Consider the following 19,398-nt stretch of genomic DNA (forward strand, 5'->3'; position numbering starts at 1 on the left):
AAATTTTGGTGTTTTTAGTTGTTTACTCTGAAATTTTTTTCTGTGATACGAAAAATTCTTAATCTTTTTTTATTGGAGACTAGAAATTGGTAATGGAAAGTATAAACACTTAAATTTTCATTCAAGAAAACACCTTCGTGGGGGATATATGACGTCACTGATTGTGTGAAATCGAAGCAAGGATCAACACATTTTCCCATTCTTTGTTGTGTTGTTACGTGTTTACTGGAGCACCCGAAATGTAACCAAAGCCTTGAAAACCTTTTAAAACATGTACAAAACAAAAACAAAGTAACTTTAATTGACAATTTGGAGCTCCCTACACGTGCTTCGAATTCATTATGTCGCGAAGTGGAAAATCAGGATATGAAAACACAACTCAAATGTCAAAAATGCTGCCAGCATCAAACATATATCGTGTTGGAGGTAAGACGGAATTTATAATTCTTTCTAACTATAGATACAATGTAGGACTTTTTTTATTTACATGCGTAGCAAGTATTTAGCTAGCATATCAATAAAACATTTTCTGCAATATTTTTTTAAGTAAGCTATTTATTAAAAAGGGTTCTGACTGCAGCTTGCCAACCATATAGCTATATGTGATACATCAAAATTAAATTTGAGTATTTCACAAAGTGTTGTTACAACTGCATAATATATAGAATATATGTTATACCATGAGTTAATTTAATCATAATTGATTAAAATAAATAAACTGGGCCCTACACAAGACACTTTGGAAACCACATGTAATAAAGCCTATCCAGCTGGGTGATTTTTTAAATTTTTTTCTTATAATAGGAGCATATTATGTATATATATACAAACTTTGATCTGCTCTATGTTTTCTTATTTCAATATTTCCTAAAAATAATAATAATTCTGTACACTAATTCTGTGTATAACGGTTCTGCCATATTCATTACCAAGAGAGGGTTGAGGAAAGTTTGTTAAAAATATTCATTTAGAGACGTGAATTTGTTATTTCCAACTTTTGTCCTGAACCTTTCTTCCATATATTCTCCCATCAATACATAATTGAATAATGATTCAACCGTAACTCTATTCTGTGTGGTGTACATAATATGATCCTTCCCTGTATAACTTTTGATAGGCTTTCACAAAAGAAACAGAATAGCAGCAATAAATTTTGTATATTTCACTGGTTTTTCCGTGACGTCATCAGAAGCCTAAAATTTGTCCAAAATTCCACTTTATATTTGCCTAAATTCAACTAATTTTCTAAAAGTTTTTGACAGCCAAATAAGGGGTAGTTTTAAGTAATCTAAGGTTTTGAGAAGTATCGAACCTTGAAATTTGGCACGCATCTGTCTAATAAATAAATATAAAAGTTCATAAGTACATATCATAATCATGCAGCATAACAAAAAGAGCATAAAAGGGGCGTAATCCCCCCACCCCTACACCAAATAAGTGTTCAAGAGTATGGCCACGCGGGAGATGACATCAGGTATTTCACCCAGTTCCAAGTTATAAGTACAGTGTATTGGCTTTGTTAACGTTTAGCATTTGAGACATGCATTTTTTTGGCAACTTAACTTCAAAGAAAATAAAAACATCCACTAAGCCTGTCACTAACGTAGCAATGTAGGAAATATGTATGAAGAGTGAAAATCTAAGGACCTACGAGTTCATGGATTTCTTCGTGGGCTAACAACTTCTTGAAAATAAAGTACTAAATGAATGAGAATGCCGAACCAAGACAAAATTTGCAGTTGTTTTCTTTATACTAAACTTTATACTATACTGTCCGCTGTTTATTAAAAATTACAGCATTTCAATGGAGTCTAGTGTTTTTTAAAAAATCTTTTTTTTCATGGCGTCATAGTTTAGTGGTAATCACTCTTGTACTTTGTGCAGGAGACCAGGGTTTGATTCTCCTGGCGGTGATTTAATATGGGCAATTGAATATTACCGTAGCCCTGGGTTAACCAAAGCCATGTGAGGAAAATTGGGGAGATGGTGCACTGTGTGGGCCTTTGGATGTTGCAGGGAGTTGTCTAGTAGAGTGCTTACCCTAATTGAGTTTGTGTAGCTTAAAGATAGCATTAAATACTCCAGGACTCTCCATCAAAGCCATGGCCTCTCCTGGAAATAATAGACAGAGTATATCCCTCGATATTTGTAAGGCTAGCCATGTAAAATATGCACATCTATTTATCTATCTTTTTTATTCCTAAAGGCTAAAGTACACAGTAAGTTTAAACGGACCGTTTAAATGTAAGATAAAAAAAACTTACTGTGTAAACAGCAAAGATGTACAACATTTTTTGGTTTTTAGGTTTTTTTAAAAGTTGAACATGTTCAACTTTTCCTAAGTTTTTTCTATTGAATTAACAGAATGATTAATGAGCTATTGTTTTCTCAATTTCTAATCATAACCGCTTTTTTTCTTTCAATATTTACCCTGCTGCTGCTATAACAATATCACAATGGAAAATTTACGTTTTTTCTTTGGTATTAATTGTCAAAAGAGAGCTTTTTTAAAAAAACTTATACATTTTATCTTAACATGTAGACGGGTATATAACCTGCAACAAAACTTCTAAGTTTTTTCTTACAACTAAATGGTCCGTTTAAACTTATCATGTATTTTAGCCTTAAGATATATACTTAGCTTTAAAGATCTCCATCTGACTTATGACATCAACTTTGATGATGTAATAAGCATCATTTATTTAGTCATCATTTATTCATTTATTTATTTCCTAAATAGTTGTTTTATTCATTAGTCCATTATTTACCTTTATATATATTTATATTTTTTGTAGATTATGTTTTTGTTGAAACACAGCCCAGCCATCCATATCAAATCAGAAGGATCGAAGAGTTAACAAAAGTGAGTGAGATTTTTTGCATCTGCACTCCATTGTTCTTTATGCAATCACTCAACACAATCCTATTGTAATTTTAGACATCAAATGGTCAAGTAGAAGCTAAAGTATCCTGTTTTTACAGGAGAAGAGACCTATCAAATGCTTTAGTTAGCCAGGCTGATAAACATGCATGTAAAAACTTTTTTGTCTTTATGTTTTAATCAATTTTTATTTGATAAAGTTCATTTAGTATGTTCACGGTTTCACTCTGTGATTGCGTTAAGTTGTCTTTTTCATTTGTAGTAACCTTGTCGTTTCTAAATTTTAGCATCTGCAGAAGAAGAAGGTGAAATAAATATTGGTGCTGATTCCCTCAGTGATGAACAATCGCATCAGTTAAAACACAGAGAAGTTTTCTTATCACGACAGTTGGAAATAATTAATGCAAATACAATCAGGTTTGATCTCCATCTTATAGAGACAAAGTAACCAGGAGGAGAATGCAAGCCTGTTTCTACAATGGATGTGTTCCTTCTAAAAGATTATAGTTTCTGCTTGCTCTAGAAATTAATAGAGCTTTATGCTGTTAGTCAGGGATTGGGATTCTTCTCTTTTTTAGGGGCAAATGTTCTGTGACATTATACTCTGAAGTTGAAAATCTGGTTGATTACATCCGTGATGACGATTGGTTTTACTATCTTCTTGTATACGACCCTCAGCAAAAGACCTTGTTAGCTGACCGTGGTGAAATTGGAGTAGGTGATGAATACCAAGCTGAGGTGATGGAGAGCACAATTGATCGTAAGTGCTGAATTTTCAGTTTTGCAGCAGACATGCAAGTTGCCATCAAATCTAGGAAATCAGAGAATACAAAAAAATTAAATAAAAAAACAGAAAAAGGAAGAATTGAATAAAAAAAATTATTTTTAATTTCAATGTTTTACGTATTCCTTTCTAGTTACTAAATAGTAACTTTTGAATAAAAATTAAAACTTTATAGCACATAAAATTTAACACAATATAGCTTGTGTAGGTAAAATAGATTCTTGATAAAATTTTTTTTTTCCATATTTTAGCTAAGAGTATATGAAAAGTAAAACTACTGTAATGACAACGGATTTCTTTACAGGACTTAAATATTGAAAAGTTTAAACATTAAAGGGCGCATAATCACCCTGTAGGCAACTTTTTTTGAGGTGCCTATTTTATTGTAAAAATTGAGAAAACATGAGAAAACATTACCCAGAAAATTTTATTGAAAACTGACAACCAGAACATGTTCAAATGTTTCATGGAAATAACAAACTCACCCCAATTTCTCTTCGCCTACAGAACTGCCATTGCATTTCATTGCACGAATCATGCGATAATAAACGCACGGCAAAATCCATCACATGGTTGCTGGATTCATGCCATTCCAGAAAAAATAATATCCGTAGCTGTGTTTCCATCGTAATGCTTTTACAAATGTATCAACAAAGTTCCGAACATGATAAATCAGATAAATCAATCGAAGTTTATGTGTTATTCTTTATTTTTGAAACGTTTTAACTTACTGTAGTCAGACTTCTTTGCAACACTGACCACTTCTTGTTGTTGTTTCTGAAGACAGCTTCGCCTCGCTAGCTGTCTTACTTTTTGATTATTTTCCTTTGTTCAAACAGTTAGTCGTTTCTTTATGGAGACAGTATCAAATCTACATAATTAGAATACCTAAATATTTAGAATTTTCCCTTTCATGCTCTAAATTTAATTATCTCCATAGTGCTTCAACTATCTTGAACTATCACAATGAGCATTCTCCCCCGTTGGGGTTTTTTGCCTATAATATGCAATAATCCCGGTCAGCTAATAAAAAAAGAAAGAGCGTGATAAGCATTAATTATCATAATTAATAGCCACGGGGCAATGGTGTGATTTCTTCTTTCTGTTTTGTTTTGTCTGGTCTCCAAAAACAATGGCGAATAGAATAGAAGAAAATTAAATCTAAGTGGAGAAAGTGATACAGATGTTTTTACGCTCGGCCTCTTTTTTAAACAGAACCAAAATTTCTTTCCACTTTTTGATGCCATGTTTTACAAAGAAAAACAAGCCAAAAAGAACAGCGTGAATGGAGCCAACCATAATGACGATTTTATCGAACTCCATCTCAGTGCTCATTTAAAGATAAGGCCGTTTGTTTACCTACGGTTTCACACGAACATTTTGCGACGACCTGCTTATTAGACGAGAATAAGAGATCAACACGACCGTTAAATATGGCGGCTGGAAAAAACCCCAATAAATTCAAGATATTGAAGTACCATTATTTCCATTTCTAGTAGGTTTTATATCCTCAAATTTTCAGGAAAGTCATAACTCCGTCTGAACTTTGAAATAAATATAAAAAATGGATATGTTAATTTTTTAATCCCTATTTAATAATTTTGCTTCTTTTTGTTTTTAGCATCAGAAGACAAAAGCAACTCATCAGAATTGGAGACACTTCAGTATGATCCTGCCAATCCGTTAGAGGAAAAACAAGTGGAACAATTTTTAGTTATTGCTAGGTAAAGACATCTTTAATGGATTTTTAGGATATATATATGTTTGAAAGTTCATTCATTGTCATTTTATAGTGTCAAATGGATATGCTTAATGTGGCAAAAACATGAATATAAAATGTGTTCCTTACCTTGTTTTAACCTTGTCTTCTGTTCATAGAAGTTGTATTGGCCTTGATAGGTGGTTTTTGTTTGTTGGCCTCGCTCGTTGACAACCAAACTTAGCCTCTACCTGTAAGAAAGAAAAATTCAATTTTTCAAGAGAGTTTTTTATCTTAGCAAAATGCAGCATTATCTCTGGTGAAATCCTAAACACAACGTTTAATCTTATATGAACTTTCAAATACAATAATGGCCTTGGTGATCATTGAAGCAATTGTTTTTCAAGTTTACAATGTCCTAAACACTGTTTATTTCTTATTTTTTAGATCAGTTGGTACGTTTGCACGAGCTCTTGATTCAGGGAGTTCTTCTAAAGAACCAAGCCTGCATCTAAGTGCAGCAGCTGCTTCCAGAGATATAACTTTGGTAATTGGTTATTTTGCTGTAAAAAAGTATTGCCCATTAATAATTTTTGAAGTGATTTCTAGAACGTTTTTTCTTCTGTTATGTTAGTCTTTACTCCCTAAAATTAAACTGTCATCTATGTTGTTAATACCCGTTTAGTTTGTTTTCTTAGAAGGTTTTTTTTTTTGCTGTAAATTCCATATGGTTGATTAGTGCCAGGGACAAAGATATTTTTTGAAAATCACTTAAAAACTTTTTTTTAAAGTTTTTTTTGTTATGATTATGATTAAAATGGAGTGGGAAAAATGATGCTTCTGTTTTAATGATAACATTAAAATCACAAAAGATTATATATGTTATGTGCCTTTATTATATTTGTTTAGTTCCATTCTCTTTCTATTCTTCATAAATGTGAATATGATCTTGGGAAAGCAGTCTCTATGTTGATTCCTGATGGCGGACCTATTTTATGTCGTGATGAAATGGAGGATTGGTCATCAGGTTTGTTGCAAGTTCTCACAAGTAATACTGTGAAGACAATAAAGTGTTAAGTGTAAATACAGAGTCTAAGCCGTCCAATAAATTATCTAAGCTGTCTTATCTTTTGATATATAAATTTAAAAACAGCTTTTAATTTTCAGGTGAAACTACACTGTTCGAAGAAGGAGTCAGAAAGCATGGGAAAGAATTTCTGGAGATACAGCAAGAATATGTAAGTGCATGGTTTATTGATGGTACACATTTTTTAAAGATAACCCGGAAAGACTGAGATTAAGAACTAGCCAGACCAAAAGCTTGGAAAGTTTATTAAGGCTCAAATCTGGATAATTTAAGAACCAACCCACCTGCACAGCAGTTCTCAAAAAGAAATTAAATTTTTTTTCTAAACATTAGTAATGCTTAAATGCAAAAATAGCAAGTGGAAAGCTTAAGTCTTGTAAAATTTATGCTTAGCAACTTCAAGGCTGAAATTAAAATTTTGCCCTTAGCAACTAAGGTTGTAATGAACAATGGAGTTGTTTTTGTAAAAAAAACAACTCCATTGTTTTATGTCTTGCATGGTTACTGTAAAGAATATTATACACACAACAATTTTTAATTTAGCTTCCTTGGAAAACGATTTCAAGTATCATAGAATATTATTACATGTGGAAAACTACAGATAAATACGTACAGCAGAAACGCCTGAAAGCACAAGAAGGCGACAGCAAAGTCACTCAGATTTTCATTCCAAGCAGTAACACTGCAATTAACTTAACACTGGCTATTCAAGCAACTTCGCAGTATCAAGTCACACCAACAGGCACTCTCGTCACACCAAATTACATGTGTGAAAGCTGCTTTAGTATGTTGTATTTTTAAAAAACAATTTTCTTTTTGTTTGAGATATTGCTACTAGCTTTTAAAACCCCATGACAACTCTCAAAATAACTTTATTTATCAACAGGCAAAGAGTCAGTGCTTTGGTATCCTTGGGGTCCTGCTACATCGCAATGTAAACTTTATCTTTGCAAAGACTGCTGGGTATACTGGAAGAAATGTGGAGGGCTAAAAAAGTCAACTAAAACATGTGAGTACTATATTAGCTTACGTAGCTAGTGTGCTTCATCCTCAATTTTTTATTGTCAAATTGACCATTTATGTGCCATTTAGTTGCAAAAGCTTGCCCCAAATATATATTTTCTAATTGTTTTCAGCGGAGACAACAAATGATTCTAAAGAGGCCTGTTACAAATGTCGAATATGCAACAAGAAATTTAACCGTGCGGAACGATTGTCAAGCCATATGACTACTCACAGAGGATACGACTGCAGTGAACCAGGTTGCGGAAAGGTAAAAACTGACATCATACGTGCGTTTTTATAAAATATTGTACGGCTCTTGGTCTGGCTTAATGACATTTTATCAAAAATCTAACATTTTGTCAAAAAAAAAATGCAATGAGTCTCAATGGTAAATCTTAGATGCTGTGCATGCCACGCCAAGGATGGTCTAAATGTGACTAGCCTAAATATAACGAAATAAAACTTGTGCAACTGACCTTCTTTTTTCTCTCTTCTTTTCTTAGACATTTAATCTAAAAGCTCATTTGACACGCCATCTAGCCAAAGCACATGGCATTTTCCCTCTTGATAGCAAAATGAAGGTGAAGACGCCATTTATGATGACATCCACGCCATTGATGAAAGTCACTCGTTATTTATGCCAACAAAAACTACGCATCATGCATTTTGCAAGAACTCCAACAGACTGCATCGATAGTGTTGAAATTAAGGCTGAATGTAAGTTGGTGATAGCTGAAAGTTTTTCTAAGGCGTGGTTATTGTGATGACGTATATTTTATTCTCTTTGAACTTCTAGCGATTCGGCTTGAAATCACCTGAACAACAGTCATAACTCCTTTGAATCTTTTTCAGCATTAAAATGTGTCAGTGTAGAGCAAGCAAAGGTGGTTTTCGAGAAGACTCGAAAATTCAAAAAGAAACCACTAGAAGAAATTGTAGACACCGTAAAAAAGATGCCAAAGTCTCTCAAATTGAACGTTCGTCCTGGTTCAACTGATCCCTCATCTGATCAACGGTATTCTCCAGGTGGAAGAAGAACTGGTTCACCCTTTCAACAAGCACCGACTTCGATTATTAAAGCAAAGACATTGAAAAGTCCGACCCCAATAATGCCTGGTGGTCATAAACGGCCAGCAGAACACGACCAGCATGGTAAATATATTTAAGTGCCGTAAAATCCATAGAGATGTGGGTTGTCGCACTGCTTTTCGGTCGCACAGCTGTTTTAGTGGGTCTATAATCAGACATACCTTGGCAGGATTTTTTTAGGGACTAATTTTAGTATAATAGACGCTAGAAAACAAAATGTTAATCATTAATATCTCCTGTCATTTTTGCGAATTTAAATAGCGTGAAAATTAATTTACTGTGACGATAGAGAGCGGTTTACTTTTAGTATACAGTTCATCATGTGCTGTTCCGTTGCTTCCTGTTTGCGCTTTGTTTAACCTGCTGTATTATTAAACTTTCGTTGCTTCGATTATTTTTGTATTCTGGTATTTCATCTTTGTTGTAACACGTCATATTTTTTTTAGAGCTACCACCCTCCAAAAGACAAGCTCCAATGCCGGCATCGTCACCACTCGGCAGAAAAGGTTACGAATGCAGTTATTGTGGAAAACTGCTTCATAATCAAAGTAAGGCTTTTGTGTTCCGTTGCTGCGATATGGCAGTATCTCCTCGTTACGAAAGAAAGTAAGATCAGTGCTTGCAGCAGGGTCGGTTATTTTGAAATTTGTCTTGCGTTTTAGTGAGTTTACAACATCATGTTCAAATCCATCATGGTGTTAACGGACCACAAATACACATCCCACAGCAGGATTCCCACAAACGCCAATACCAGCATTACCACGACATCCCACCACATAGCTCACATCATCCTTACCCACCACACCACGCACCTTATCACCATAAAGATAGTATGTCCAATGGCGGAATGTCTCATATGTCTCACAAGAGCTCGAGGCCACCTGCTGGCTCTACCTCTAGAAAACAGTCCTACAAAGGCATCGTGCAGCAAAATAGAAGAGATGCTGATATGCAATATGTTGATCCGCCTCAAGAATTTTTATTTAATGCCACAAAGGATTCGAAGTGAGTAAAATTGCTAGTGTATTTTCCAATTTGTTGGCACCATGGATAAAATATAGGGACAACTTATGTAGTTAGTACATATTTTAGGTTAAATAGCGATATCCTGAAAGAATGAAGGAAATGTGTTTTTCTTCGTTGTGTCTTGACGTTTGATCAAGGGCAATAACTTAACTTAATTCGTAAGCCGACGTCATATATAATTCTACACAATGTTTTTTTTTTACTACGCAGGAAATCAAGGAGATCACTGCCTACGCGTGTTCAACGAAAAATAGCTCGAAAGCCGTTTGTACAAATCAAATGCTCCCAAGAATTACGAGATGCTATTATGTGTAAAAAGACAGACCAGAAAGTGAAAAGTGCTGATCCAATAGTGATAGATGATGATTGACTAGGGACAAAGGACAAAAATTGACTTCCGACAGTTTAGATAACAGCAATAACAGGATAATTTGGAATTCTACGATTTCATATTTTTTATTTTGATATTAAATATTATTTATCATTGACTAAACACTCGTATTTTTTTTTACCTTAATGGTACTTATTTTCGCCAAATTTGCGATTACGTACCCGCGAAGAATTATTTAAAAATACTATTAGCAAGAATGCAATTTTATTCACACAAAACAAAATGAAACGCTCACGGTAAAACGTCACAAAGAAGTTCACTTGTGTGATTTTATTTGGCTTTTCTTACATACAAACCTTCCAAACAATATCTAACTTTTAAAATTTGCACAATTAAGATATTTAATTTGCTGTTTCTGTTTGAATTGAGTTTATCAAAGGAAAAAATTACTCCTGGTTTTGAAAATAAGCCTCCCTGCAGAATGTGCCGAATGTTAGTAATTCCGTGCAGTAAAAATTTCGGGCCAAATTTCGCGGAATGTTTTTTTGCTTGTATGCTCAAAAATCATACTTTTTACGCCTTCTATAGCGCCTCGCCTAGTTGCAACCTAACTTTTAAAGATATATGCGCTAACGGTTTTTCCTGTATCTTTCTTTGAACAAACAAGGAGTGTTAAAAAAATATGCACCCTTTTTGATAAGCATAGCGTATATTTTTTCAGCCTCAGTAGCCTCAGTATTGTCTACAAAAACTCCTATTTCAGCTTCATAATATGCTTAATAAGCACAAAACGTTTAGCACAATGTGAATCTATTGTTTATGAAGGTTAATCTCACAAAAAAGGCTGTATTTGTTGTTGTTAAACTTGAGACAAGTGGGTGAATCCATATCATTATTCGTGCACACATAAAATTCATTACATATCTTACTGTATTTGCTCTAAAAAGCGCCCGGGCCCTCGTGGTACTTAGAAGTTTTAAAGTAATTTTTTGTTAGCGTCTGTAGTAAAGTTTTCCTGCCAAAAAACATTAGATTTCCACATTCAGAACTGGGTTTTCTTTGATATCGGAGTACGAGATGTCAAGGGGTGTATCTACATCAAATCACAGCATTTCTCCCTGGGCTTTTATTTCATCAGACAAAGGATATCAAGCCCTAATTAAAATGGGTGATAATCATAAATGTTAAGTTTAAATGGCGGGAGCGCTTATTAGGGGAATTACCACGTCAAAAATTATCGTATAGCGTGTTTAGGTACTTTGACGACCGAACAACGCAAACCCATTATTTTACATGGTAAAGCTTGTTCTTCTTTCCATTCATCTTCGTCCAAATTATAACTTTCGACTTCATCTAAATATTGCCATGTAGAATTTCTGCCACCAATGATGTATATAGTATTTTCAACTAAAGCGGAGCCAGCACGCCATCGGCAGATACGCGAAGATGCTCCACTCGACCAGTAATCCAAGTCTATATCGTAAATTTCAACAGATGAAACACACTGCGCATCACTGTACCCTCCGAATACATATATTTTGTTGTTCCGAACTATAGATGTGGCACCAGCTCGAGTAATATTTAACGGTGCTATCATGTGCCACTGTCCATCATGAAAATGCTCAGCTGTTGTTAGCTTCCACCCACCAATTGCAAACAACCCCTTGTCATTGGCGACTAGTCCATGACTGTATCGCGCTTGATTCATAGGTATAAAGTTGGTCCACATCTGCAAGCCGTCATCGTAATATTCTACACTGTCAAGTGCATTGTAATTTCCATCTAAACCTCCACTGACGAACAATTTGTTATTAAAAACACAAACTCCTAAGGACTTGCGTTTTGATAACATTGGAGTTACTTCTTCCCATCTATTTCGAATTGAGTTGAAATATTCAACACGGTTTAATGGTCCCATGTGACTGTTAAAACCACCTACCACGAACAGCTTGTTATTAAGAGAGACTGTGCCATGATCATGTCTGGATACAAGCATAGGAGCTAAATGACCCCATTTATTATTTCCAAGTGGAAAAGCAAACGATGAAAGCAAACAGGAATTCCCATCATATCCACCTGTGGTCATAATTACGTCAGAGGTATTCAGGCACCTTCGCGGCATAATCTTATTTTTATTTTCATCATACCCCATAGAATTAGATGCCATCTTTGAAAAAAACACTTCTGGTATGATGCTGTGATATTGATTGACGCCTTGGGTTATAGCTACTGCATCCGTTATAAACGGCACACGAATGCATTGAAACAGTTCTTCAAAATATTGTGATCTTTTGTCATAATCGAATTCCAGCCACTTGAGAAATGCTTTCAATACAATATCTTCGCATGGAACTTCGATTGAGTCATTCGATAACACATCGAAAATTTCTTCCTTGCTTAAATGCAAAAACTCATTTTCATTCATAACCTGCAAAAATTCTTCTTGGATAAGTTTTATGGCTCTTTGTGCTAGATTTTCGCATCCAAACTTTGCAGCAATGCTTAGAATACCTAAACAGTTTACAGGAGCGAGTACTTTCGCCATGAATTCACAGCAGTCTTCTCGTAATCGACCTATCATAAAAATATTTGAGCAAATCAGTAATTCTTCGACGTTATCAACAGACAATTCCAATCTTCCAGTGTAGATATACTCAATCAAATCATCGACAGTGCTATCTTTAAGTCCAAAATTTTTGAAATTTATCTTTCCTTCAAACTTCTCCCTCATGTTTGTTTGAAGCATGGTTGCAAATACATCTGAAGCTGCTGAGAGCACAACTTTGTGCACATGTAATATCTTGCTGTTTAATTCTAAAGTGACATCTGTGTAAAACATTGTTTTAGTGAAAGTGTATAACGAATTCAGAAGATTTTCTTTATACATCTTATCACAAATGACTACTACGTCGGTCGCCATCTTTGCAAAATTTTGTTTGTTTTGATTTTTGACATAAATTATATTCGTAGAAGTTAATTATGCAAAATGGTACCCCGCAATGCTAAAAAAATATATCAAGAGCAGCTGCCATGGTTTACGCGATCTGTTGACTCCCTGACTGTCGAAAAGATTTAGGATTTGCTGTACATATATTAAATTCCAAATAATACTCGAAATACAAAATAGTGTTCTGCCCAATTATCTATGCTGTTTTTAAAAAGTGCATGTTGCTTCGTACGTCTAAGACTTACAACTGCATTATGGGCAAGTGAAAACTGCTCTGTTAATGTGAGGTTTTCAAAGTTTTTAAACAAGGTGCATAATTTTGACCTTATTTAAGGCCAGACCCTTTACACTAAATGCACTTCTGAAGGTAATTTCACAGTGTTTTTATGCAGCTAAGCCTTACAAGAGATATGTTTTGCCCAGATTGCGAACTTGATCTGTTTATAAACAGGACAGCTGGATTATGCATGCATGGCCAGATATGTTTTTTTGACCTGATTATGTTGTGCTGACAGGATTACGAACGCTGATATAATGGCTGGCCAGGCAGGCTGTGATTAACATTCCCTTCGAAATTTTGTGAATGTCTTACGTAAGTTTTCTCTGCAGGATAAAACACCATTGAAACTAGGCATAGCGAAAAAAGTATCGACGTAATTCTTAATCACTATGATATAAATGATATAAAAGCCGGTCGGCCCCAATTATCTTCGTTCTGTAGATGACTTGATTTTTTCGGCAGGCAAATATAGTTACCTGTTAGTTTCCTGTTTTTTATATCAGGGGGGGACAGTCTGTTCTTTGTAGATTTATTTGAGAACCTGTTCAAAGTCATAATCTATATTTTTTTTCTCTGTTTTACATAAGTGATAGTTTATTAAACTTGCAAAGGGAAAAAAGAAAACTTGCACATGTTTCATAACCTGTAAGGGGTTCAGCAAACTTGTGAAGGGACGAGAAAATTTTGACGTGTTTTGAAAAGGCTTTTAACCATTCATCATGTGTACGAGGCCGCAAAATGGTGGTCAATATAAAGTGTTATCAAATCTGCTTAATTTGCCAAACTTGTTTTCAGGACTTTTTTCTCCTAATGTTTAACTGGGAAAGAAAGGTGACGTAAATGTGAAGAAAAAAGCCCTAAGAATGAAGCTGCAAAAATTATATTTGACTAGTTTTGAGCATTGTGCACTAAATAGAAAATAAAAATCGCAAATAGAAAATAGAAGGCTTAAATTGCTTTGATAAGGATTATCTATATGTTCTCTCTAGTGCAATCATTTAACTTATCAGGACCAACTAGAGCAATGCAGCGAATTCAATCGAGCGATTTAACAGCAAGTCTGTTTTTTTGCTTTGTGTGAACTAAGTAAAGTACGGAGAATCCTCGTTCAGCATTAGCGGTACTGGGTGGAATTAGTAGGGATAACTTAAAGATTTGCATAATTTGCGAATACTGCTCATAATTACCAAACATATCTTTGTAAATTAAGTCGGGTGAAATCGGGTGTTCGGATATGTACATATCAATATTGGCAGCTTCCCCTCTTTAACCATAGAGAGCACTTTGTTGTTGAGCTTTTTCTCCAAGTCTTTTAATAATTTACCATAATCTTCTAAAAAATAATCAGAGGTTCCCTCAACTTGGTCGGAGACATTAAATAATGGTAGTGCTGAGTTAACTTCACCTTGAAATGTTGAAGATTTTTCATTGCCATAAAAATTAACCAACTCTGAATCAAGCCTTTTTTACCTTCATCATTTTTTGTGCAGTTTGGATTGAACATGTCGAAGGCTAAAAATTCTTTGTCGGTAATTTGCATTGCACTGTTAAGTTCTAAAAACAGTTCATCCATAAAAAGATATTTAACTCTAGTTTTAAAACTAGTTCTTCTAGCCAGTTCCATTCTTTCCAATCAAACATGCAAAACACATATTCCTTAAAAAATGTGCCATCATGTTCTTGGATGCATTGGTGAAACCTGTTCAAAGTCAACAAAATATTGTCATTGTAGCAAATGTCTCTAGGCTGTGATTCTGACAATATTTTACCAAATTTAAACAGGTTTTTTCGTTGGTAATAATTCGTAAGCAATTTTTTTCTCAGAGACGTTTGCTCAAGAAACAATAAATACTTATAACTTAATGAGTCTAATCTCTCTTTATTACAATTTTTACTTCTATTTAACTATTGTACAATTCTTCTTTATTTTTAAAATTCGCTATAAAATTATTTACTAAAACTACGTTTATGATTAAGCGTACTTGATATTTTAAAGAAGCAAAATGAAATTTGCTTTGCAATGTCTTCTTTTGACTTTTAAAAACTAAGGGCTAGGACACATGATGGTTTACTATAAACGATAAGAAGTTATGCGCTAGTTCTAATTAGATCGATAGCCATCTGTTCCGTATAATTGTAGCTATGTAACTCTAAAATATAAAAAATTAAAAGGAAAGAAGTTTAACTGATGCATCTATAGTCAACTCAGCTCGTATTCTACTCTTTTAACTTCGTTATAGTGTAGATAAAGATTATGGAGTGTTCCTATGAAAAAGAATGCAATTAATAAAAAACATTTGAATGTTGTCAATTTCATAATAGAACAATCATAGAACAATTATCGTTTGAAATACATTCAAGCAGGAATGTTGTAATTCACATTGTTTTTTAAAAACAGATGTTCATTGAAAAAGCTTTTATCAACTGCGAAACAACTGTTATGTTATACACATGTTTGAACACTGAAAACATACAAATATTGACCAATAAAATTGTGATTACCAACCTTTTTCCCAGGGCTGTATTGAATTTGACAGGAAACCGTACACTAGCCTACGTTCACAGAAGTAGTGTTGGGCCTATAACATAGGTTGAAGCTAACATCCACTCGATTTATTTTGAAATGGCAAAGTGAGTAAAGATGGTGGTAGGCTTATGAATTCAAAACATTCAAATGTTACATATGAATGATCACATGTACGTCAAATCCCAGCTGTTTAAACGTTTTGAAGATCGTAAATTTGTTGCTGAAAAAACACATACTACTTAGAGCTTTTATTTACTTAATTTACTAGTTTTTTTTTTCTTTGCATTTTTTATTTTTTCGGGATAAAAATTTGGGATCCCATACCGGTAATCCGGTAGCAAAATCTCTCTGGATACATCGGTGCGTACATAAGCCGGCCTGCCCCGATTATGTTCGTTTTATAAGTGCCAAATAATATTTTTTAACTTTCGTACATAAGCCGGACAGTCCTGATTATGTTGCCCTGATTATGTATTTTTTGGCCTGTTTATAAACTGGGCAAGCTGCCATACATAATTGGGGCAGCGTTCATAATCCGGGCAGAACAGATAAACCTATTGACAATTTAAGTTCTTTGTTTATTTCATGTTATTGACATTGCCCCTAAAACATATGGCAGGGAATTACAACTTTTTTTTCTTAGTAGTTATTCTCTGCAGGTTAGGACACGGTTGTCACAAATTTTTTGTAATAATCTGCCTTAATAATCTGCCTACGTTTTGTATTTAGTTCTATACTTGCAGACTTGGTAGTTTTTTCTGTTCAAAAATCTTATTTCTAAGTAATTATACTCTGGTCTTGTTTACCAGTTTGAGTGTGGTGGCTTCAACACCACTTATTATGGCAAAACTATTTGCCACTTTAAGGTCAAAATGTGCAAGCACTTGAGATATTGCATCATACCGATAAACCTGTTAACAGTTCTTTAACAGCTGTCTGCTGTTCGGGATCATAGACATGACTGTGATTATGCCCTACTGTCTTGTAATTTTACTGTGTTACGCAGTGACAGTAGTTATGTTCAGTTAACCTTGAAGGAGAGTTGCTCATTAATTGAGGTAAACCTCCTCTTAATAAAGCAATTACTTTATTTTTTTTAAAAACTATTCTAGCATGAAATGTTCTATTGTTCTTGATATGCAATTTTGATTTAAATTGACTTGAAAATTTTAGAAAAGCCTTCTGTATGTGGTGCCAAAGACACCAAAAATCTGTACATGAAAACTTTTGACTTTAAACGAAGAACGTCTAGTTTGTATTCAAGAAATCTGCGCAACATCTTTTAGCTTTTGCATATCTATGAAGAATGATCTTCAATTAAAGAAATGTAATGTCAGCATTTTTAAAAGTTAGTTGACTTTTAAAAATATAATTTTAGCAACATTACTTTTGTGTCTGTTTTCAGGGACTTAAAAATACTCTGGACTTTGTTTCTTTTAGACATTAATATGCATTATTAGGGTGTACAGGGCCATATATGAAGGAATTCTGCACAACTTTGCTAATTTTAACCCTCCAGCCCTTTCCCTGTCCATTCCTGTCTGATTTTTTTAACAAACCCCTTTCTATGTCCATGTGAACACAAGTTGTGACAATATTTTCTTGAAGCTATGTATAACTTTTCAGTAAAAGCAGGAAAATTCTCTAGACAAAAAGAACCACCAAGAATTTTTCTATTCACAATGCCTCCCACGTAAATGGATATTAAAACTCTAAAAAGACACTGTATCAGCATCAAATACAAAAAAATTATCTGTAAGAGATGTCAGCTTATGGCTGAACAACGTCTCTCCCCCTGTCTGCTTTCGTCTCGACATTTGCTAACTCCTCTCCCCTATGTAGGTGCAGATCCCTTATGAATGGTCCCTACTTATTATAGCACTACAAAATTGTAATTTTTTTAGAAAGAATATTAACGTATAGCACACCTAAAAGCATGCCTAAATCCACTTGCCGTGTTTTTTTGCTGCATACATGGTGAAATCTCCCTGAAATTAGCCTGTCCAGTTAACGTATTCTCATTCAGTGAATGGAGATCAACAATAGTGCTCACTGACAAAATATGCAATAATTTTTTACATAGATTTTGCTTTTGTTTTTTAAAATGTTTTGTTTTTTCTAGAAAATGTTCAGTTCATTTGTGACTAACTTAGACCAGAAACTTTTACCAGAAGATGGTTGGTATAAAACCTATTTAATAACTGCTGGAGTTGGCACTGCTACTTTGTTTTTGTTGAAATATTATTTATCTTCACAAAGAGCATGGTGCAAAAACAATGTGTCCCTTGAGGGTAAGACTTGCATAGTAACAGGCGGTAACACTGGCATTGGCAAGGCGGTTGCTTTAGAATTTGCACGCCGCAAAGGCAGAGTGATATTGGCATGTCGCGATATACAGAAAGCAAACAGTGCTGCACTGGATATTAGAAAAGAGTTAAAATTTGATGCAGATGTTGGTGTCTGTCAGATGGATTTATCATCTTTTGCATCCATTAGAAACTTTGTTGCTTGTATCAAGCAAAACGAAGAGAACATACACATTTTAGTTAATAATGCTGGTCTTATGAGTTGTCCATATTCGAAGAGCGTGGATGGTTTTGAAATGCAATTTGCTGTCAATCATTTGGGACACTTCTTGTTGACAAATCTATTATTAGATACAATGAAGAACAAGGACGATGCTCGAATTATAGTTGTGTCGTCGTCGTTATATAAAAAGGTTAATCTCGATCTGACCAATTACAACAACCAGCAAGGCTATATGCCATTCGAAGCTTACGCAAGAAGCAAGTTGGCGAATATCTTGTTTGCTCATGAATTAAGTAAAAGGTTGCCCGCAGGTAGTGCTTTTAGTTGATGTTTTAATTATGGCAAAATTTATTTGATTTTATACCTTTTGGAAAATTTTCAGGTAGCTTGTTTTTATTAATTCTCGCGAAAGTTACATCTTGCGAAACTTTTATTCCTTATAGGCGTTATATGTTTGCAACATGGGGTGGTTATATCTATGGATCCCCCTTATTGGGAATAATCTAGGGAAAGTAAAATATTTAGGCAGCATTTATCTGACTAGTATACCTCTGCTTCACCGCTCAAAATCTTTTTCCAGAGTTAGAGGTTTTTTCCCAAATGTCCCAAAGCAGCACGAAAACTAGATGTAGTACAGATAGCAGACTTTATTTGGGACCAAAATTTTGTACGCAAAAATAAAAGGGTGAAAAATAGGTTTATCGCGAATCGCTTGCTTATTATTTTTTTCAGGAATTACTGTCAATTCGATGCATCCGGGTATAGTGTGGACAGAACTTGCCAGACACAAGCTTACGAACATTGCATTAAAAGTTTTATATGACATTGCCGCGTATTTCCTTTTAAGGAAACCTCAGGAAGCTGCTCAGACAATCTTATATATGGCAACCGAGCCGAGTCTAAAGGACATGTCAGGAAAATATTTCGGAAATTGTAGGTTGGAGGAATTGAAAGATACGGCAAAAGATGATAAAATGAGTAAAAAATTGTGGGAAGTTTCCGAAAAGCTAACTGGTTTGGAAATATAATTTCCACGTGATAAAAATATAGCATTTGAAGTTCATACTATTTTTTCAGCTTGAGCGAACTTCCATATCATGATTTAGAACAGGTTTAATGTCTTATGTGGCTTCTTTTGTTTATACGAGCGAAATATGAATATAAAATGTACTTCACATTTCATTTATTTTTTAATATTTTTCATTTAAAACGA

At 34.3% G+C, this 19,398-nt stretch overlaps 3 protein-coding genes across 3 annotated transcripts; 2 read left to right on the plus strand and 1 right to left on the minus strand.

The window, feature by feature from the left end:
- Positions 1-165: 165 nt before the first annotated feature.
- LOC130657316 (metastasis-associated protein MTA3-like) lies at positions 166-10,064 on the plus strand. The gene is made up of 17 exons (XM_057460295.1): positions 166-426; positions 2,796-2,863; positions 2,939-3,032; positions 3,169-3,298; positions 3,460-3,641; positions 5,287-5,389; positions 5,812-5,911; positions 6,274-6,391; positions 6,532-6,602; positions 6,995-7,235; positions 7,338-7,460; positions 7,588-7,724; positions 7,960-8,173; positions 8,309-8,608; positions 8,992-9,093; positions 9,208-9,550; positions 9,782-10,064. Exons 1-17 carry the CDS (start codon positions 342-344, stop codon positions 9,939-9,941), a joined length of 2,571 nt encoding a protein of 856 aa, XP_057316278.1. The 5' UTR covers positions 166-341; the 3' UTR covers positions 9,942-10,064.
- Positions 10,065-10,751: 687 nt separating this feature from the next.
- LOC130657317 (kelch-like protein 28) lies at positions 10,752-12,886 on the minus strand. The gene has a single exon (XM_057460296.1). It carries the CDS (start codon positions 12,820-12,822, stop codon positions 11,137-11,139), a length of 1,686 nt encoding a protein of 561 aa, XP_057316279.1. The 5' UTR covers positions 12,823-12,886; the 3' UTR covers positions 10,752-11,136.
- Positions 12,887-17,755: 4,869 nt separating this feature from the next.
- LOC130657318 (retinol dehydrogenase 14-like) lies at positions 17,756-19,398 on the plus strand. Its single transcript, XM_057460297.1, has 2 exons — positions 17,756-18,496; positions 18,918-19,398. The coding sequence occupies exons 1-2, from the start codon at positions 17,782-17,784 to the stop codon at positions 19,211-19,213; spliced, it is 1,011 nt and encodes a 336-aa protein (XP_057316280.1). The 5' UTR covers positions 17,756-17,781; the 3' UTR covers positions 19,214-19,398.

Source organism: Hydractinia symbiolongicarpus, chromosome 9 (genome assembly GCF_029227915.1).
Source record: "Hydractinia symbiolongicarpus strain clone_291-10 chromosome 9, HSymV2.1, whole genome shotgun sequence".
NCBI classification, from domain to species: domain Eukaryota; kingdom Metazoa; phylum Cnidaria; class Hydrozoa; order Anthoathecata; family Hydractiniidae; genus Hydractinia; species Hydractinia symbiolongicarpus.